The sequence below is a fragment of the Branchiostoma floridae genome, chromosome 5, assembly GCF_000003815.2.
Source record: "Branchiostoma floridae strain S238N-H82 chromosome 5, Bfl_VNyyK, whole genome shotgun sequence".
NCBI classification, from domain to species: domain Eukaryota; kingdom Metazoa; phylum Chordata; class Leptocardii; order Amphioxiformes; family Branchiostomatidae; genus Branchiostoma; species Branchiostoma floridae.
The window spans coordinates 18,457,306-18,480,994 of record NC_049983.1 but is presented as its reverse complement, the minus strand read 5'-3'; the positions used below and the strand labels follow the sequence as shown (position 1 = coordinate 18,480,994).

At 40.2% G+C, this 23,689-nt stretch overlaps 1 protein-coding gene across 1 annotated transcript; it reads right to left on the bottom strand.

Moving 5' to 3' along the window:
* Positions 1-7,963: 7,963 nt before the first annotated feature.
* On the bottom strand, positions 7,964-23,657 carry LOC118415314 (ubiquitin-conjugating enzyme E2 H). Its single transcript, XM_035819820.1, has 7 exons — positions 23,471-23,657; positions 17,026-17,102; positions 16,360-16,434; positions 12,901-12,940; positions 12,665-12,717; positions 10,117-10,245; positions 7,964-9,522 (listed from the first exon to the last, which is right to left on the bottom strand). The coding sequence occupies exons 1-7, from the start codon at positions 23,521-23,523 to the stop codon at positions 9,398-9,400; spliced, it is 552 nt and encodes a 183-aa protein (XP_035675713.1). The 5' UTR covers positions 23,524-23,657; the 3' UTR covers positions 7,964-9,397.
* Positions 23,658-23,689: the final 32 nt, after the last annotated feature.

Sequence of the window (23,689 nt, the reverse complement as noted above, 5' to 3'; positions counted from 1 at the left end):
GGCTAAGCTAATTCTCTCCAGAGATGGAACCCTGTGGACACGTTGATTGGTTGATTGCTAATCAAAACGGTTAAGATAACATTAACAAGCAGTACTACATTAGAGATAGAATGCAGCAAGCATCGCTTGATTATTTTATATTCAAAGATAACGTTGAGACGAAGAGCCATAGACAGTATTGTCATGATAAAAAGTACGGATAGCTACAATCATCATTGTGAGATGCACTTCGCAGCCGTCAAAAGCTACAAAAGACGTTCTGAATATCAAAACTAAAGAATAAAACGACTGTAAGTTTGAGAAGTTACAAAGATCAGATCATGTGTTCAGGCAGCACTGAGTTTGTCAGTTCTCTTCCCGCCCTTTCGGCCCCGTTCGACAATATGGCCCCCGTCCAACCTTCCTGACCTTGTCGGAGAAAAATGGCGACGACGACAGCATTTATTCCGGCCGTAATGCGATTGTTGTCGATTGGGCTGTGATGGGAGAATAACCAGCTTCTACTGAGACTTCTTGGAGGCAGCTTATGAGGGAAATCACTTTTGCTCAGCGCAATTTGGCAACAGAACGGCTTAGATCTTAGGCATTATACGGGTCGGTTGATAGCAAAACTGAGCAATTTTCTCCTGTAACCTCCTTCTTCATAGACAACTAAATCATTGTCGTCTAACGTTAAGCATTAAAAAGTCCGATAAAATCAAGGCATGCCGCTGAGAAATTACAATGATTTCTCGAATCGTTCTTCAAAACGCAAAACGTTTCAAACAACACCCGGCGAGGGACAAGAAACTGGCTAGCAAAGGTACGGAATCACGTGATTTGCACGTGTTAGAGGGATTTAAGGAGAGTTCTCAGTATTGCAGACGTCTTGAAAATGCCCGGCAGCAAGTATAGCAAATCGTTCGGTAATGATGCACCGCTTATCGTCGGGAAAACACCGCTTAGAGCGCCCCTTAACACATGAACTGCAAAGATACACGGTTAACTGCTCATGATGCTGTATTATGTACAACAGTAACACATAAAGGAGTACCGTTAGTCTTTACGATGAAGTGTGTGTGGGTTCTCACCTGTGAGAAGAGCGGGGGAGAACCACGGCCGCCCGGCTGGAGGACGAACACAGGACGGTCCGGACATGTTATCTCTGTCTCTGTAACAGGAACTACAGGATCGCAGATCGAAAGAGCTTGTTTGGCAAAGTAGGGTTAGGGAAGGACCACTTCTCAATTTGAGGGGAGTTGACGTATATCTTGTCACTCTCATGCAAGTCTTGCAACAAGTACTGACATGTAATGTTAAGCTTTCTAACACAAATGATAGTTTTCATCCCTGGATAAATTTGGAGGCAAGTATGAATGTGGTTTTCCTGTCTTTTCTTCCTCATGAAGTAGCCACTACCCTGTCACTGATGTGTGAGCGGACGGTCCCCGAAGCGACATTAGTACGGAGATTTGGTGTTCATTCCCCGGGGGAACTTCCCTGCAGCTAATGACGGCATCCCAAATGGAATCAGCGAGCAATGAAGATGCACAGGCGACACGCGGCTAATTTGTGATTTGTGATGTGTTCGCGTCCCTGGATGCCCATATATCGGGATGGGCACGATAGTTTAGAGTGTTCTAGTCAGTTAGTGTTGCTTTTCTCTCCCTTCTATACTAAGAACCAGACGCAGCCCAAACTCCCAGCCCAAGAGGCAGCGTCAGAACCGATTAACTCGTGTGAAAACACGGGAGCGCTCCTGACGCTGAAAGCCTCCGACCTCTTACAGCACATTGATCCAGGGAAAGCTGCACCAGGGGAGGGAGAGCGCGAGGATTACGGCCCATCAGAGGAGACGGCCGGATGAGATTTCAGGGCGCTCGGGAGGATATGGCTCTGGCAGACTCTGTTAGTTGTCAAACTCTAGCGTGACACGCAGCGAGAGTGGATGTCAGAATCAATAGACGGACAGTATACTAGTACATCCTGCTAAAGAAGAAAGTTTGTGCCAGTGGAAGGTTATTCTTAGTGGAATTAAACACCACTAGAAAGGTACTGAAAGATCATGTACAAAGCACATCAGGTAGTTATGAGTTCGAATCATCTGACGGCAACAATTTACATGCGTATTGACAAGCATGGTAAGAGAGAAAGAACATCAATAAAAATGTATTCTAATGTCTATGTTTGGTTAGCCTGGAATCCAGCCGTATTGTGCTTTGGTCGCTCCCCTGAGGTACGCTTCCTGCCAATACGACTGGCATTCGTTAGCATTCGAACGATTGGCATTTAAATATTCGCAGATTTTATCTGCGAGATTTCTGATTGGCTGTTAGCTCCAAGTTTACAGTTTGTAATCGAACGGAACACTACTTCTATCTTTCCCGCGAACTTTTCAATATCACAACAACAGATCACGCTAGAAATAGCGCCTCGCGATTGGTGTTCTTCTCTCAGGGGTCATCCAATCAGCAAAGAGAAACAAATATGAATATTCATGAGTCTCCTCATTAGTGACGTAAGGGCCAATCGTTCCAATCGTAACGAATGCCAGACGTGTTCGCACAGGAAGCAGAGCGACCAAAGCACAACACGGCTGGATTCCAGGCTAATGTTTGGTACGAACAGGTAACAGAAGAAATCAGGACATATGATGACAACCGTTTTCAACCTCGGGTAAGAGACTTAAATATGGTTCATGCTTCGTGCTCAACATGAAAACATGCTACGTTGGCTTATTCCTTGCACGACGGGTGTGGTGATACTGTAAAAAAGCGCCACCCAGCGACAGAATGGAAATCTACAGGAGAGGTTATAAAGTTATACTTCAGCACCACGGACAGAACCCACTATTTAACGTTACGAAAATTACTTCCGAACCGCCCCCTGTTGACGTTCAAGTTTGAATTCAAGAAAATTTCCATCACAGCCTCTTCTAGTTATCTACATTTTGATGGAATAGTTTAACTCATACTTGGTTCACAAGACCCACCACCAAAGCAAGCAGTTAGCCTCCTTCACCGGCCTTCATCGGAAGCTTGTACTCGCCCCCAGCAGTGCTTCCCGGCGTATATGTTAATTTCTCGGCATTTTTCCTTTCGATGCATATTTTTCTTCCGGCGTAATCTCAGTTAAAAGTCGCGAATCTATCACCCCCACCCCAACTTACGCCAATGCCCCCAGAGAGGTCGATGAAGGAAACTAGCAAGCAGTAACGTTAGACTGCAACATAGGGTTTTCAGAGGAGTAATAAAAAATACGGAAATATTGTCACATTACCTTAGCATGAAAAAACATTAATTTAGATAAAATAGTACATTAATCTACCTGTTGACGTTTTGGAGTGTTTTCCACCTACTGGTCTGTCTGGAGCCTTAAAGTAGCCACCATGCGGTATGCTTCTGTACTACAACGTTTTCATTCAGTTGCTGTATGTATTACAAAGCTAACGCAAAGTACAGCGTATCTAGTAAGTAAAATATCTCTCACAGCCTGTTGGTTGAATTTCAGTTCCTTACAATAATTGTTTTCTAGCCACAGCTTAATATAGAAATACTAAACATCATTATCATCAATTATATATGAAAGTTTCAATGTCAGAATTTCAAAAGTTATTTCAGTGTTTCATTTGATAAAAACAAGTGCGTGTAGCAACACTTAAAAAAGCAAAACAAGTATATTTTCCTTCCTTCCTCCTAGCAGAAAAGGTTTACAGAAAAGGCTGGGCTGTCTACCTGGACTGGCTATCATGTAAGGCTACTTAGATACCCCCATTCATAGCCTCAATTTTTTTCTCACAAGCATACACCACTTTGGGCAGAGTCTAATGGTACAGTACTCTATACCTGTAGCTTGATACAAGGCTAGATGGAAAACATTCTGCATTTTGCGAAAATGCTGTCTTCCTTGTTAACTTGATCAATGTGCAGAAGTCAAGACAATGAGTCACAAAAGATGTAATTCAAACATTATAAAAGGTCATATTTATTCCTACTATTGTACAGGTGACAAGAGGTCTTTAGTTGTATGCTACTACAGAAATTTTGTATACAACAATCATTAAACAAATCTTCCAAAACAATCTTCATCGACAAGGGTTTCAAGTATGAATTAAAGAAGCTACCATTACAAGTATACAGATCGATTAGTACTTTTTTTGTTGGATAGTCGTTGTCGCAAGACGCAGAGCAAGACTTCCATTTTCCGTGAGTAACAACTACAGTACTTAACAGGTCAAAGACAGAGCTACCTACAGCGGGTAGGGAATAGCTACAGCATATATAAATAGGGCTGCAAAAAGACGGAATTCTGCCTCAACAAGAGGCTATAAATAGAAGTGCTGCTCACAAACTCTTGCCTCATAGATACATCTATTGTTGCTAGCTTCAGGAAAAAAGTAATGAGTCACAGTTGCCAGTTACTGTTATAATTGTGAAAACGTATGGAAAAATTAGCTTTTTTTAGTAAAACTGAGCTACAGCCAAAAATATCCACTTTTGGGTGTTAAGTGTCAAGAAAACTAGATCAAAGCAATTTTCAGCCATCTTGTCTTCATAATTAGCTTTATGAAGATACATCTTGTAGATTACTTTAGTAACTTTAACATAACAATTTTTAACAACCAATGGTAATACAGTACAAAATGTAGTTCATACCAAAATCTACCACCATATGAATGTGACATGATGTGCAGTTGGTGGTAGCAGGTCTATATTGGACTATTGCTGCCCATGCATGACACATCTAAGTTGTTTCAAGTTAATTGTCATTATACAAGCACCAGTATGGTTCCATATCCCTCTAGTACAGGGAATAGACTGGTCCCGACTGCCCATCACAATAACCAGTTCAAGTTGCATGTTTTATTTTGCATTTCTACATTTGTAACTTTTGATGGAGGTGGGTAGGGATACAAGACCAGTCTATACCACGAACCAGCACACCTTAGGCCAAAGTTAATCAGTTGTTCCTGAAAATAACTTAAACTTTCACATTTGTATTTATACCAATAGCCATTTTTCAACAAAGTTCTGTTCAAGGACTCTGTTAAAAACACTTAGATAGATATCAGTGAGATAAAATAACCTTATTTCAGCAGAAACTTCATCCCATTTTCTGCATATCTGGATTTTGCAAGTCCAGATCTCAGAGGATCATTTTTCTGCACTTATCTTGTTTCACTCCTTTCCCAAAAACAGTTAAAGCAACAACATATCAACTTGATCTAGCCTCAATCCAGCATTTGACAGCTTACAAAACTTTTGTACAGTCCTGCCAATAATCATGATTAAAATTTCAATGCAAGTAAAAGTATGGTAGCTTAACAATTTATGACTCATGCTATTCCAGGTCTTTGTACAGATAGACACTGTAGATACTGGTTGTATCTGGAATCCTGTTTTTCTGTAATATACGTGTATGCTTATGTTTTTGTCAGGTTTCATTTTCACTCAACCAAGGAAGCTATGATCTAGTATCGCTGGGTTCTTTCATGGCAATGCAAGGAAAGTTCAATCCACGACACATTTTCATCCCATGTTAGCTCATTTTCCAAAAAAACCCAAATCTGTTGACTTTAAGTATGAATAAACTTGTGCTTGAATGTTGTTGTCAGCTGAATGTATCGCCATCAGGATTATTTTTTTTGTCTTAAACTAGTTAAGTGGGTATAGGCTGGTTCACAGTTCCAACGGCACATGTGCAGCAAGATGCATTGTGGGTAGAATGTCAAAGATGAAAGCCCTCTAACTTGCAAACAGTTCTTGTCTAGATGATGCTTAATAGATGTAAAGACACATTCTGTTTATGTTTCATGAGCCTTCAACTTTGACATGTTACCCACAATGCATCTTGCTGCACATGAGCAGTTGGAACTCTGATCAGGCTCATAAATAAAGAGCAGACCCCAAACTGGACCCAAACTTAATCTTTAGGTTTAGGGTTGTCAGCCTGATAGGCAGTATTTCTCCAGGACCAAATATGCCTAATCAAAGCAAGGGGTGTCAAGATGTGGAGACACCGGCACCAGTAACACTCTACAGTTTGACATGAGATGGAGCAGTTTCTCTCAATCTTGTCTGACATTATTTTACTCAAGTTCTTACCCAAATAAGTATGACTGGACTCAAAACATCAGCTGAATGTTACAGCAATTAAGGAACTAGTCTAAAAAAGCCACACTTGCACCAAATCCTAGCAAAAATGAATATATTACAGCAAAGTACAGAAAATCAAGCAAGCAAAATAAAACTATTTTGAGACTAGTCTTCCTCCTATGGTTAACAAGACCATCTCACAATTCAGGACTTCATCTCTTTCCCATCACAAAATTAAAACACATGTCACTGATTGTATTGAAAATTCTGCAGTCTATCACAAGATTCTATTGTACCTTTAAGTTACTTATTCTGTAAGCCTTTGTTGATAGGTATGGCAATTATACATGTACATAAGAAATAACTCCTGCACTTGCACTTAAAAAAGACATTATCTGTTGGTCTTGCAGGTGTTTGTCCTGGTATGTCCAGGTTTTTGCTTAGCTGTCTCCTTTGCTATCCTCTTTCCAAGGATTGTTTGCTTCTTAAGTGTAATGTATTCAACTTTTGCACCATGTGAAATGTGAAGACTATGGCAAGGATATTTCTGAAGACCACTTTTCTGAAGACTTTTTTTATATCATTATGATGCCACAATCTACCTGGTTGACCATATCTTGTGGAAGTCTTTAAACAGCTAAATTTTCTTTGTCTTGTTTCTTTTTGTCTTTCGCCGCGCTTCCGCGGCGAAAGGCAATCAGACCGATATTAGATTTCTGTCCGTCTGTCTGTCCGTCCGTCCGTCCGGGTCGACCATGCCATACCGTGCTAGCGAGATATTCTACCCTGCAGATTCGACGGTATGTAACGTTATGACATACGTATCGGCCTACCATGAATGTGCTGCTTGGTTTGCGGTCCATGCCATATCGTGCTAGCGAGATATTCTACCCTGCAGATTCGACGGTATGTAACGTTATGACATACGTATCGGCCTACCATGAATGTGCTGCTTGGTTTCTGCATGGCTTATAAGCAGGAATTTGCAGAGACGGATGTGAACGGTGAGGATTTCTTCGTAAGATTGTATACAATTTATAAACTAACATGTTCGCTGTTTGGTTATAATAAAACAGACATTGTAGAGAACAGTTTGACATGTGATTTACTTTGTTTTATGGAAAATCACCGCTACAAAATCTAGAATTGTGTAAGATGCGTGCGCCGCATCTGACATGGTGTGGGAGGGGGGCGTATTCGGAAATTTCTTACTCTAAGAAATTTCAGGCTATTTTCGTGTAACAAACTTCTTTCAGCAAAATAGTAGCCCTCGGATGCGTTGAAAATAGAATTACCCACATTTAATTTATAATTTCGAAAGGGAAGATTCTGACCGAGCTCGACGTCTGACGCGTGACGTCACGACTCCGTCAAGTAAAAGCATAATTGCGTTACTAAAAGAAACGAAACGTTCCAGTAAACATACCACGGACCTGTTTTAGTTTAAAATATCTACCTTTCACATGATCTTGCCATTAAAAAAAAATATTTCCATTACTGTATATGCCATGTTAATATTTTATGTTGTTTATGGTGACAATACTTTGTTTGTTCTTGCAGAAATTCAGGACACATCTACTGATAAATTTGATTACTACAGTGCACTTTCATAAAACCCTGTTGTACTGTAACAGAGCCGTTCTTAACAGCGAAACAATCCGAATAAAGTTAACATCATTCATGCAGTTGTGTTATTATACAGTTCAAGTAAAATATACTCTGTGAGAACCACTACCTTACTAAACAGTTATATAACCTAGCACTTGACCAAACTGTGCCAGAGCTGCCAACGTTGCAGACTTGGCACCCACGCTTGACCAAACTATGCCAAACATTTTTACCTACACAATATAAGTAAGCGAAAGACTAGCTTTTTTCAGAAGCTCTTGTTTTCCAATGCTTGTCTCTTTTTGAGTTCTGTCAGATAAGTTAAGACAACCTGAATAAATATTTCCTTGATGAACCAACACTGAACAAAAATTTACAAATCTTCAAATGTGAACAAAAAGACTAAGCAGGGTTGAGAGTTGATCTATATGAGTATATCAGTGGTTGCGTGTCCAATACACAAATGATGGATCTTTCATTTCTATTCATATAAACCTGCCCACTAAAAAAAAACTTCTTGGACATAATTTGTGTTGGCTGATAAAACTGTTTGTCAAACTTTGAAATTTCTTATACAGTGTAGGAGACTCAGGCTGGAGATGCCTTGATATTGGCACAATATGGCAGATGCTAAAGATCAAACAATATTGGTAGCAGGTTTGGAACTTAACTGTGGGATAGTAGTCACACATCCCTCTCTTGGTATGAAACATCAGTGTTTGTTTGAATGTATACGAGTACCTAATATTGTACTTTATTTGATAATGAGAGAAATTTTGATCACTAAATTAGGCTTCACCAAATCAAAGAATCAACTGAAAGCATTATGTAAAATTTACTGCAAACATAGCAGATAATTTGACAGCATGGGATTCCCAGCAAAATGCCCTCTGAGTCAGCCTCTCCCAACTATTTATCTCCTACACCTGCAGGCATCTCTGCACCTACTGCACTATCTCTTAGTGTAGCAACAACGCATTGTCAGGATAGCATAATTAAGACATTTATTTCAAAACTTGCTGAAAACAAAAGGATACTTTACAGGATTGGCAGAACAGAAGAATCACTGATTGCTCTTTGTTTCCCTCGTCAACAATTTGTCGGTACTACGTGTAGATAGATGGGGTGGGGGGCTACATGAAACACCAAATCTTTCTACATACAAATATGTACAAGGAACCCGTGAGGACATACAATATAGTGAATAATATTAAAAATCATTCTTGGGCCAAACAGCATGGCACACGACCAAGCAACCTGGCAGCGGGACATCTCAGTTCATTACCAGCGACTTCCTCTCTCTTCTTCTCTCACGATTGTCAACACAGCCAAAAGTCTACAATGATTGATACTTGGCAAGTTTGATTGTAAAAATCAATCCAATGCATGTAGCAATGCATTGGGCTAATAATAGAGTTTGCAAGAATTTTTGCTTTCACTGTACACCACCTCTCTGCAACAACAGTGCGGGTTCAAACACGTACACTACTAGAGTCCCTCTACGAACACACACCGACACGCTGACACAACCACATGAACCCCACACAGTCATGCATGCTTTTGGTGAAGCGTTACACACTACTGGTTTCACCAGAACCAGTATCGTTTCTGCACGCTGGTTATGACGGACAGGACGCCGCCACCGCCAGGCTCCTGAGTGGAGTGCCATGCTGCAAGGCCTCATATCTCTAACTCTATATTACATCTGTTGACTGTCAAAGCTCCATGTCCTGTGCTTCGTCCTCTGAAAAGTCACTCATGGAGCTTTCTGACTCGCTGCTGGAATCCCCGCCCTCCTGCTCTCTTAGCGCTTCTTCTGTTCCGTACTTCTTCACATAGTCTGCAACAACATAAGACAAGGCGACGTTAGTATCCAACATGGCAATCAGTGGGTTGCCCCATGACTGAGAGAGAGCAGTAGATAGGGGTGGGTGCAACGTACTGGTACAAAACCATTAATTCTTGTAGGACCAGTCTGAAAAAAAAACAGCCGTGAAAATAAATCTGTGAACCATATGTTGGACCTAGTAGACCAGATTATATACGTATTTTGGCGCTTGTTGGTTAAAGAAAATAACAAGAGCCAAGCAGCGAAGAGTTTAGTCATTTCTACCAAGTTTCTACAATCAAACTTACAGAGTTAACATGAAGACAGGATTTTCAAACGCCAGTGGGAGCCAGATACTCCACCAGATGGATTTCTTTGAAGCCAATCGGACTACTGTTTTCAGTATTGCCCTTTTGCAATTTATCAATGAACCAGACCTGTAATGAATTTTCTGTGCCGGTACCCTCTCCTAGTGGTAGACTATCGGTTGAATATTTTGTATACAGCATTCCACATTTTGGTGGAGGTGTAGAGTTGTATGGGATCAATTTATTCCAAACTGAATTATAACACAGGTATTCAACAACTGCTAAATTGTTGATTTACCTTTAACTTTCTTCTTGTACTCCTCAGGTTTGTGCAGGTACATGGCTGCTGCGTCCCCGTTCAGGGGGTCGATAGGGTTGGGGTACGTCAGTAACTGTGGTAGGAACGACTCAAAGATATTGGAGAGGTCTGCAAAAGAGGAAAAACACAACATCAAATACAACAATCAGATGTAGTTATATGTATGATGATTTTTTGGTATAAGTACATATCAAGGTACAGCATTTGTTGTGTTGTAGGATGCGCAACATATAGCAATCCAGGAGTGTGATGGTGGATGTGTGGGAGTATATTTTCTGCGCATCCATCATTCATGGAACCAAGAGCACAACTGGGTGAACCTCAAACTTACATGCTCTTTAACACAGTACTGTGTTTGACAGAATTAGGGTATGGAGAATTGCAAGTATATATAGAACAGCTTCATGTTTTAAACCTCTAAAGTAATAAAGAGGATTTGTACAAAATGATCTTGTTGTAAGCAGCAGCTGTAATAACCTGACTGTCACTAAAGCCTGAGAGTATTACAGAGAACACAAAGCTGGGGCCTGCATACAAAACAGTGCTGCAAATATCCATGCATAAGGGATGTGTACCTATAGTCCAGGAGGAGATTCTCAGAAGAGGCCTAGAAATGTGGTTTCGTAGCCCACCCGGTACATAATTAGTCCACCTTCATAGAATGATAGTGTAACCTGGGTACCATCCGGAAAGCAGTTCGCTCCGGCGTTCATTCTATACATGTTGTACTATATACAGTCGCTTCTAGCCCTGACATTCATTATACACTATATACAGTCGCTTCTCTGTGTTTCCGTCTGGGAACGCGGACCATCTTAACGTCTGGAATCCTCCAAATTTTGGACGCAAGCGCTGATTGGTCCCTACATATGAGAGAATTATGGAATGGATTCAAGCTCTCTTTCGAACCAGTGTTCCAACACCGGACAAACCCTCTGTCTGCTTGTGGGCCTATTGTCATAGAACGAGTGCTTTAGAACCTATTCCTTGATTCGCTCAATAACTGACGTTAGCACCAAACGGTTTGAATGTGCATGTCTCCAGACGGATAGCAGAAGCAAACATCGGAGCGAATTACTATCCAGATGGTACCCAGGCTAATGATAGTATGAAGTGTCTCCCAATGTTGTTCTATGGTCCAGGTGGGACATCATGGTTCCAGGGCTCTTAATGCAAATTTATGCAAATTAGGCGATTATGCCTGAAATGTAATATTAGGAACAGGACCTGATACCAGTACATATAGAGGTTTATGTAGCGGTCTGGACCTGTAACTGTAACACAATTTGACAAAGCAACCCGTGGTCTTCTGTAGTGATAGAAAAATGAATTAAAAGTTAGCAGAATGTTTATCTAGACTTCAGCTACCTCATGCTGAAACCTAATGCTTATATGTGATCTCAAATAAAAAATGGTACTGATTTAAATGGCTATACAATTTGTTTGTTTTTTCAGCTCTTAGTATCTATACTGTGGGAGAATTTTTAGTAATATAATAAATCAAAATGATAAGTGAGTTGATTCTGGTACAGTACCAGTGCATGGATGTTCTAGTATTTTGGACGTGTACCTAAGTGATTTTCGCAGTATTGTGCCCAATGGCGTCTACTTGAGCTGAAGTTTATCATGCACAAGCTGATTTTATTTTGATCACTTCCCCAAATTATATTAAATCCTAAGCCATCTCGATACATCAATTTACTGAGACATCTGACACCAGCATAATATTGCAGCATTATCTGAACAGACAGAAATCTTCCCTGTAATATGATTGTAATATAATGTCTAGATAATGTCTATACTTCACAACAACAACATCCACACAGCGTTGTTTCAAGTTCAACCAAAAATTCAAAACAGAGCAAACCACTTCCCTCCTACAGTGAAATAAAAAAACACTGCAAAAGTAAGAGATTTTCCTGTAGAAAAAATCTCTGGGTTGACAAGAGTCTCACATGATGCTCATTAGCACAACTTTAACAATGCCTGCCGAGCCCTGTTGTATACACTCAGCTAAGCCAAGCAAAATTTTGCAATTACTGGAAGGCTGAGGACCAACAGACATCTGTTACCCATTCAGTCTATTATAAAACCTGTCATTTGTGTCTCTACATCTCAAAACATGCTGAGGATCTTTAGTACCTCTTGTCACCCTTGATTGCTGTGAAGCACGATGCTTGTTCAGGTACATGTATCTAATACTAGACGTGCAATGTGGATTCGCCAAGGCTCAAGTTTAAAGCTGCGCATAACTGGTCAGACCTTCCTCTCTTCTTGAAAATCAGAGATTTGTTGCCAGAGAAGGCTAACACCTGAAGCTCGCTCATACATGAGACCAGTCTCATATCATTATGCAAAATGATGAAAATGCAATCCCTTGCAACATGTGCAGGCTGACCCTGGGATCAAATCCCGGTTCCACGGAATTTGATCCATGCGGCAAAGCAATTGCTTAAGATAATGTTACTTGTTGTTTGAAAGCAATAGACCCAGGGCTGTACAGTTGACCCTGAGACAGGTGACTCACCATACAACGCTGTCCATGCCTGGTTGATGACATCTAGACACACTGTACCCGACCTGAGGTAACAGAAACACAGAGGTCATGTCTGCTGGGTGGAACAAACATACATTGGTGGTGTCTTCCACCTTTATCTCAATCAATAAGTATGCATGTTAGTATGCAAATATTTATTACAATTGGATAAAAACCTTATTTGCTGTCATGCATGTACGTCTGGGTATATGTAGGATTGTACTTACGCCTCATCGATGTTTGGGTGGAATATCTTGTTCATGAATCCTGTACAGACAGAAAAAAACAAGTTCATGAGATGACTGCTTCAGAGAGTGATGACTGTCCTGACAGCTACCAGGTAAGGTATACCATGTTATCCTCAGTTGAGGTGAAGTATGATGCTTCTTCAAGTAGTAGTAGTAGTGCAATGTTTTCAACCAATCACACATAGTAAAATCATGAAGGTTAGACATCCAGGTAATAAGATATGCCAGTGACACTGGAGATACTGGAGAAATCTTATTGGAGACAGATTTTATATGTATCCTAGCTGTGAATTGATATTGCAAAAAGAATCTCTCTCCAACAAGATTTCTCCAGTGTCACCGACGAAAGACACCGGATGGTTTTCTGAAACATCTGACCGGTTCCAAAATCATATCCAGTTGCTTGAGTAAATGCCTTTTGGCACACATACTGTTTTCCATAAGTGTGCTAGGTTCCTCTGCATCCCAATTGCCTGGATGTAGGGCCTAAAGTTAAAGTTACAACAGCCAGGTCTGTTGTGAAACCTGATACCTACCCAAATAAGCCAGGTCAGGGTGAGAGGGGATACCTCAATACCTCAGGGCACCCGAGTCATTTTAGTCTGTCAACAGAACTCACATCCAAAACAATGGCAGGAGAAGGAGGAAAAAATATAAAGAATACAGTGATTTCCAACCTGCCATATGGATCTCTCAAAAGGTAAGAAAAAGAAAGCTACATTCTTCACACTACAATTACTGACACTTTAGACACAGTCTGACGTTGCTAACTGTCAGAAAACCTTTTTACCAGTCAATTTTTCTTACTTGATGACTTTTTAAAAATGACTACCAAAATATAAAGAAAAGGGTCTATAACAAACCATTCCTTTCTTAACACCCTAAATACAGGAAATGAGAGTTAAATCACTTAGGGCACAACACCCAGCACAGTAGCATTGTCATAACATTTGGAACATGATCCTTGTTCCTTACAAAGGAGGTGGAAAAACCCAAACACAGAGAGAACTCCTGACCTGCAGCGGAACAATGTTGGAACACAGAGCCCACACACGGAATGGATGTGTGGTACTGACCATTGCCATGGCAACCACTTAACATTAGTCAGGTGTTCTCCGTCATTAAACACAGCAGCAATCATTCCAAACCATGTCTAACTGAACATATAAAGCTACATCAGTTGCGTATGCCAGATAGCATTGAAATGTCGACATGGAACTCTGAAGGCTTTTTTGAGAAGACAAAGTGATACATAGCTGTCCAAAGATATAGGATACAGCTATCAGCTATAATAACAAAGATACTTGTAAGGAGATATCAAGGTACCTAATTCCACAGTGTCAGATCCTAAAAGCAATGTTTGCACATCACTATCTATTTCAGATGGCTGCCTAAAAGATGATATTACAGATCTGAAATACTTGGTTGCCCAACCGCACAGAGCTATGACCATATTTTGTTTAGGCAGCACTTTGTAAAAAAAATCACAAACAGCAATGTGCTAGTTTGGGGGGAGACTGGAAGCAGCAACATGACAACATTGAAACAGGGGTATCCTGAAATACTGATGGGCAACTTAGCTTTTAGCTCGTTATAAAATGTGCTACCTGGTTTTAAGAAGTATTTTGAACCCTGCATTAGAATCACCTGTACCAGCAATGTCAGGTCACATGATACTGTATGTTTGGTCTTCGGAGGCTACTGCAACACATGGAGTGTTTGTCCATCAGAGTTCTATGAGCCATTGATGTGTAAGGTTTCATTGCCTTGAACCTGGAAACGGTTGCCTGACTCTTGCACAGTCTCTTGCTGACAGGGGCAAATTGCCCCCTCCCTCGAGAGGTACAGTCAGTAGTCTGCTGCTAGGATAACTATATTCAGTCAGGCTACTGGAAATTGGTGTCCCTCAAATATTGCAAATAATAAGTGATTCAGTAAAACATGCAGTTCACCTAACATCTGCCAACTTGAAGCTTTTTATATTTGCCAAGAAGATCATCTTTTTGGTGCATGTTGTTTGTGAGTCAGTGGACAGCACAACTCTAGAAACCTTGGATGGATCCTGATGATATTTGGTAGGTGCGTACAGGAGTCATGAAAAAAAAGTCAAGTATGATAATGGTTCTCTAGTAGCTTTCTAAGGTACTGCAGTGGAGCTTCTTGTGTTCTGGACATGCTGTTGTTGTGATCCCTGAGTACTAGTTAGTGTGGCAGGTTGGGGCCCCTCCCTAATCATTCTTTAAACTGCTGTTACTGACTGTCCTTACTATTAAACACTACCTACCTTTTGTGTATATATATACATAATCAAGAAAGGGCATGGCCAGTCTTTTGTTGAGGGGTGATCAGGCGACCTGACATGCCCTGAAATCAGAGCCTGTGGTCCCCTAACAGGGCCAAGGTCTGGGCTTGACAGCTGGGGAACCCAGCCGTAATTATCAATTAGAGACAGAAGAAAGACAACCCTGTAAGTTTCTCTTAGCCAGAGGATTCAAGCTAGATTTAATTTAGATGTCTTACATCCTATACATGTCATGTGACTCTATCCCTTCAATGACAACATTTCTCAAGTCTTAGAGACTTGATATGCAGGCAGCCATGTTTAAGACCTGCAATTGTTGTTCAGATTTGCACATAAAACACAGAGTGACATTATTTGCTTGAGGACATTGGAGGATCCAAGATGTCTGTGTTTATGCTTTCAATGTCAGACAGGACAATCCAGATTTTTCAAAATCCAGATGGACTTCTCTAAACTTCTTTTGTTTTTAAGCTGCAGATAGAGTCTGCGTCTAAAAACAACGGTCTAGTCAGTAAATGATTCACTAAGAGCTACTGCAACCAAGCGACATTACTGGCAAGACAGCAATGCCTTGTTATATGATGGAAACACATGACATTGACCAGAACAGTTGTAAATTCTTTATTGCACTAAGGACGCACTATCACCCAAAAAAATATAGCACCATAAATTCTTACACTTTCCCAGTGGTTTTATTTCACTTTGTTAAGAGAGAAAAGGGGGTCTTCGTTGAGTTTTATATTGGACACATTTAAAGCAATTCTGTACTACAGTAGAAATACATTGGAAATTTGTATCCACAGTGTTAGAGAGGTCACGGCAAAAACAAAATTACCACAAAAGTTTCAAGATTTACAGCACTCTGAACCAAGAACTCAAATGTGCAAATGTCACTGACAGCACATCACATGGCAAGTCATGACTATGATTCACTCACTACCGACTTTCATTTGTAAACAAACTTTAAGGTCAATGTCCTGCATGACTCAAGTCAGGGTTCAACAATGACACTTACCTGTGCATATGGTAAGAAATAAACCATCATTAGACAGTCACTGAAACATCAGCAGATGATATGGATATATACTGGTTTTGTGTAAAGAACATTGTTATCCGGCTACAGTATAAATACATACCTATTGATGGTGACTTGAACGGGTACTTCTCTGGAAGGTCTACTCGAACTTTCCACACTCCGCCTTCGTACGGCGCTGTGGAGGGTGGAACAATGCAGAAATGAGTCAATCCTTTAGTCTTCTCTGCAGCAGACTCCACTGAGCTTTCTTTTTCTACTCATACAAAATCAGAGTCTTCTGACAGCTCCTGGGCTCCCATTGCTAAACCAAATTCTAATTGTTTTCGCACTATGCTCAAATCGGCTATGCATGCAAGATGTGGCTTATTTTACAGTCAATTTAGGCATACTGTGTATTACTCAGAATACCTTTCAGAACTTGGCAAACATTCAGAACCCAGTAGCTATCAGGAAAACTGATGAGTAGTTGAGAGAAAACAGAAAGCTCATTGAAATTCACAAAAGACAGATTATCATCAGTGAATGCTGCATAAACTTTACAGACAATACCACTTCAGACATGTCCTAAGTTTATTGTCAATCTACAGGTTTATTACTATGATGACACATTTTCAAACACATTTGTAGCATGATTTGATGTCTAAAATGAACAACAGATTGCTTTATTGTGTCCCATTACCATTGCTCGACCACAGCATGTTATAATATACTGGAAGTTTATTGGACAATATCTTACAAATACAATTGATACACTAGTAGTACTCACTTCCTTGTGGTCCATAGAATTTTACTACAAATTCGTTAAGTCCCCCTAGAATGGTCACCTCATGCTTGCTCTCAATGCTGGAAAAGAGCTCATTAAGGAAAGATGTTGTAAAGGTTGTAAAAATAGGACCCGGGATACAATGGAGCAAATACAGGTGATTAACACAGGCTCAGACGAGGCCATTATCCATTCACTGTAGTACTTGTAAAGTCTTGTTCTATCTGAATAGTACATGTATAGTCAATTTGTGCAACTAATAAACAGTGACATACAGACAAATGGACACAGTCCAACATACCCAGAACAATACCTTTGCTCACAGAGGTTATTGGCATTAACATAAGAAAAAAATGCTGTGTTTCCTGTTTCAGTTCTCAAAAAGTGGACTGGTAACGTTAGTTCACCTTTATCCGTAGGGTAACCTTTATCCGTTTTTTTTAAGAACAACATATCTGGGGAGAGCAAGTCGACAGATGATGGTTTCAAACTGCAATATTTTGAAAATAGTACAATTTGAAACTACCGTCTATCGACTTGATATCCCTGGATACCCTGTTTAGCAACACAACGGATATAGGTTACCCCGCGGATAAAGGTGAACTAATGTTACATGTAGATATACCAACATGTCATGAAGGGATCATCTTCTATTAATTTCTTTTAGACATTGGCCCAAACTCTAGTGATACAAAACTGAAATGCACAAGGACACTTACACCTTTATGTCAAACTTGAAAACTCTAGCGATACAATACAGTTTGACAAAGTAAAATGGAAAATTTATCAAAGGACACTTAATGTCAAACCTGAATTCTAAGCATAATGGTTACGAATCTATGGATACATTTATCTTTGATAAGATAGATTTCTAGAACGAGCAGTTTTGAAATTCAACATAAAGCAGGCTAAATAAAAATTGTGTCTGACTCCACTACCCACCAAAAAAGAGACGAGACTTGGCAGGTTTTTCCAGGGTAGGTTGGGAAACAGGAACCACGACATTTTTTCCTAGGCCTAAGTACTGTAACACCATGAAGAACTTGTAGTCTTGATACCATATTGACAGCATGTTAACATATAGTATGATCGCTTTTATTGTTTGCTCAGATTGACTGTAGAATTGATAACAAACAAACAAATAATGTACTATGGAAATCTGTGGCAAGACCTACATGTCACAATGGCTGACTTCACGTAGGACCATTCACTTTTCAATTATTATTATAACCTCCTGCACTATAAGGGAGCTTTATAGTGACGTGCAATTTATTTATCTGAGGAATGATATAACAGTAGCCCAATATACATGTGAGTTGCCCATTTTCATCCCCTATCCTTCACATGTAAGCCTTATTTGCCCTTTGTCCTTGGCTCTCTTGCCAGATATTATGTCATATACCTTGTGGAGTTCAAAGTTCAAATATACAGATTACTTATTGTGCATATTGTGGAGTTTGAATAGTGAGATACAGAAGAAAGGTGCTGCATAGCATCCCAAGCATGCTGGTTTTAGCTTAAGATACGAGATAAGATTGATACCATGACACATCATTACTCTGAAAGAATATTTAAGCATAAATACGTGTATATCAATCATTGCAAATGACTGATACACTGTATAGATTTATCTATTTTTGCCAAAACTTAATCCCTGTTGAAAGGGAAGGACTTCATTTTTTACTGTGCTTCAAATTCACTGACACAATTCTGAACAGCAGAATTTATAGAAAATGCCTGATAATATGTAATTTGCTGTCTCATTATTTTGCAGTGTAGAGTGCCATTGTGAAAAAAAAAAACTACCTTAAACATTTTAAGATTTACTAGAGTATAATGTGCACAGGAATGACATTGGTCACACTTCCATCTTTGGCATTAAAAGGCAATACAGGCAATTCCCTTATGTTTATGATTAGGAATTTAGAATGATAACGTATAGTGGTGCATGTTCAAGTACATGTATGTGACGATTTATCAACTCTGTTCTTTGTCCTTCATCCATAGGGATCAGTTATAAAAGTGGATTTCAGTGATGCATAATTGCGCAATGGCAATAATGACTGCTTCAAAAACACCTCAATGTCATTGGCTAGATGATAAAATATAAAGCTTAATTCCTATGCTAACATCCTCCATCCATTATTCACAAACTTGTAAGTGTGAGCTGAGTACATTACCATGAAGGAACATGCAAACAAATTTAGCAATCATCAAAAGTAACCTTTTTTCCTTTTTTAAATCCAAATATTGTCTTACACTCATCCAATGATGTTTTAATTTAACATGGATTAATTACCCAGGGCTCGAAATACTCGGTGCATGTGCACCCTGGTGCACCCAAAATTGGAGATTTGCACCCATATTTTTTCTGTGGGTGCACCAAACATTTTCTTAGGTTTACATATGGAAAGATGTCAAAAGATCCTAGTATACACCATATTCTTGACTTCTAAGTGTTAGAAAGATGATAAAATGTCTGTCATGGTACTTGTTGAAGGCATCTCTGATGTCCACGTTCAAGGTTCAATGGTACTTGTTTAAGAATCTAATAGCTTGTAATTAAGTTTTGTATGTAGTTTTTTTAATATTGTACTTCATTTTATGTGGTGCACCCAAACATTTTTTGTGCACCCAATTTTTTTCAGCTGGGTGCACCAGTGCACCTAATCCCAAAAATGAATTTCGAGCCCTGATTACCGCAACCCTTGGTTAAAACACTACCTATTTTAGTTTATTATACGTGCTGGGCAAAATGGGCACATGATGACTTTGCATTATTGCCAAAATAGCTCTAAGGACAACAGCAATGCAATGGTGACATGCAGATGTTTAAGTTAAAGGTGTGACAGGTAAAGCAGAGCTAACATAGTCTCCAAGTCTCAACACTATGAAATGTTTCCAGGAAATTAAAAATATGAACAGCATGTTGGTTTCAGGATCCTGACTTCTACGTGTACATGTCATAAGATATATAGCAGTCAAACCTGTGCAAGTGACAATTCTCTACACCTAGCTACATTTTGGTGGTCCCCTAGATGATTTCCCCATTGACCCAAGCATAAGAATCCTGTCTTTAGTGACCACCTGACCACAATATTAGACCCATGTTTCAAAAGAGTGACCGGTCTGCTTTCACAGTTTTAACTGAACCTGCTGCTTGTGTGTTTGGATTTTTTTACAACATTGTAAAACTACATGTGCCATTTGTTCTGGAATGTGACAATGCCAATGTCAAATCATCAATGTCACTAGGGTCATTCCAATGGTTACCCATGATGGTGATTATCATACCAAATTATTATCAGGATGGTAAAATGTAAATTAGGGTTATTCCCTGATATAAGCTTGGCCAATCAGTGATTACTAAATGTACCAGCACATTATGTAGAACATGGTGGAGCGTAGCAAACGGAGTTATAGAATGAATAGAACGTTACCGGTGACTTATGAAAATAAACTAGAGTTTGGTTTGATCGTCTCACAAGACAGACGTGTCATCAATTCGTCCGACTAGTTGTTATATTCAACACATGCATGAGCAAAATATACAAACACATTACCTCTACATTGCCTCTGACTAATACTGTAGATTTGGAATTTTCATAGTGCTTTTCTGTTCACACTTTGGACACCATTCATGTGCATGACGCATGTTACTTGTTAGGGCAATTTTCCATGCATTGGAAACACATTCCCAAGGTTCCAAGCTAATATATTTCATCATATTATCATACACAACTAAACAAGATTCCCATCATAAACAGCAGCAAACTCAAAGGCTTGACTTTTCACCGATCATCCACAGATGCTCAAACCTGGAGGCCATCACAATCTTCTAATCTAAGTCGTTTGCTCTGCAGGTTTTAAGGACACTCAAAATCTAGGAACCAAAGAGCTAAACTGACATGGCCTTATCAGCTGATCAGTGGAGATATCCCCAGCCAATCACCTGCCCCCACCTAACACTGTCCAACAGTGTAACAAGGTTTACCTGATATCCCATATACACTTTGTCAATGACTCATGTTGTATGATAATAACCTACTGTAGATAAGTCATAATGTTATGTATACACTAAACAAAACACTGTTAGTGATCACAGTGACACTATCATTGCCATGTTGCTGACGATGAATTGGGAGTAATTATGGCCAAGATTGTAGATGATTATGATACATTGCTAATATGGTAATCAGGGGAAACAAAGTATCAAGTTGGGGGAGGGGGGGCAAAAAGGCATACCCGGTTTTGAGGTTTAAAGTCCATGACTCTCTGGAGGAAGGAAAGAGATCTGAGACATGTAGTTCTCACTATATAAATGAAGTTTACAACATAAAAGAAAGTTGGACTGATCAGATCTAGACTATGATGAAGGCTGCTTCCATATTGAGTTATCTTTTACCTGACCCCAGGGACCAGACATCAGGGAAATGCACTGCATTATACTTTTTTTACAGTTATACCGGTCTGGAATCTTTGTGTCTGTATGACCACAAGAGAAGCATGCATTGCAGAATATTCCTGTAAATCAAGCCTTTTTCTTCTTCAGAAGACAGAGCCCTGGGTTTATACACTTATATCTTCGTTTTTCTGCAAATATATTTGTTGGGTAGTAGAGAATTATTCATCACATTTATGAGGATTAATGCCAGTTGCAAGCCTCCAGTCTGGCCAAAGACACCAAACCCATCCAATTTCACAGTTACCTGTCCAAATCACCCTTCTACAGGCCCTGGGGAGATCTCTGTTGATCAATTACCAGGGGAATTCTTCAAGTGGGAATTCTGGGTGGAAGGGCAGTTGTTTGTTTACCTGGCTGTTCAGTCAAGCATATCAGGTGTGCCCTGCTTTTTAAAAGGTGTTCTGTTCTCACATAGGCTGAATCAGACAATGGCCTGACCTATGCATATTAGGTCATGTGCTATGAATATTGAACATCAGAAACACCTGAAATATGAATATCGGACATGCTGTAAGTGTGCAATGATTCACTTTCTCTGTGGTTTTCCTTTGGGGTAGAAGAGGAAAGGATGTTTTCGTTATGGTTTGTGGTTAAAACAATTCTGCAGTACAGTAGAATGCATTTTCATGACATGACAAGAAGTCATCACAATAAGAGAACCATCACAAACATCTCATGATCTTCAGTATCACAGCTACAATTCTGGTCTTGGCAGATTTATAGTTATACAGACAAAAAACATTAGGTTCTCAGGAAAGGAGTCTGTAATATTGATTTTTTACTGCCATCATCATGAGATGGGACAGAAATTTTCTACATGACTCCAGGAGCAATGAAACACCCATGGGACTGATGAGTGCTTGTGCAGACAGTGTCACGCCCACACCTCAAACACTGCCCCATCCCTCCTTCTCCTTCTCATGCAAAAAATGGCAGAACTTTGCTTGTACACAAACCATTAACGCAACAGACTACAACATATGTACGTAAAGCCCTTCCCAATTGCTAGATGGGCAAATGCGCATGCAAGTACGAACTTGTCAACATCAGAAGCGAAAGATCAGGGTGCATATGGAATAACTACATGCACAGACCAATCTTTCTTGTCCACTGGCCAACTGTGCAAGAAGCATAATGAAGTCATAATGAAGAAAAAAAGCAGGAAACCGTCTGGTTAGAGTCTTAGACTATATCCACCCAAATGAACATCCTGGAAATGCTGTCATAGGGGTAGGCAGGCTCTAACTAGGTGGCTATGTTCCAGACCGTGAAAACAGTCATTATTTATAAGTTATGCCCAGGGAGCTCCTGAACAAAAGAGATAGTGCCCTGCACGGAAAATCAATCCCCTCTCCATTGCTGAGCTGGCTTTGTGGTTCATACAACCAACCCCAGCAAAGGCTAAATGATGTTTCCAAGGCGCATTGTTCAGCTGTTCACTCAACACCAAAACCTTCGCAGCAGCCACCCCAAAAAACAGCCCCTTTTTTTCCTCCTAAGAAACTTGCTAAAACGGAAGTGTCTAGATGGTGGAGATTATAAGCATGTCCTGTGCTAGTTTGCCATGCATCTGGGCTACCAGGAAAAAGGTTCTATTTTGGGGTCGTCTGGTATATGTAGTCTGCTCGCGCGGCGGAGCCCGGCCCCAGATATCAGCTGCTCGATTATGGTTTCGTCATTGTTTACAAACGATTTCCCGACAGAATCCGGACGAGGCCGTTTCACTCCCCCGTAAACACGTCTCGACGGAAGACCGGATGGAATCGCGCGGCAAGATTCTGACAACAACATGGAACACACGAAAATGGAAATGATTTTCCAATGCTTCTCAAACTTTCACAACCATCTCAATCGAACAGCTGTTGACACTTCGGGTCATCCGGGGATGACAAATCCCTCCTACCCTGGGCCCTCCTAAAATTTCCACCTCCAAAATTCGCCCGAATCCAGCGGAATTTCCCCCCTTTCGACACAAAAGGATACAGTTTGATAACGTCGGTGTCCATCCGCCTCTTGCCAGGACTCGGCGACGACATTTTGATCGGCTTTCAGCTGAAAAACTTCATAAATTCAAGGGAAAACAGCCTAAAATTCCAGGCCCTCCGAAGAACTGACGACGAATGAAAACAAAAGGAACCTACTGTTTAGGTGACGTCACAAGCTATCACGTGACTATCTCGCCGTATCCAACTTTGTCGTTGG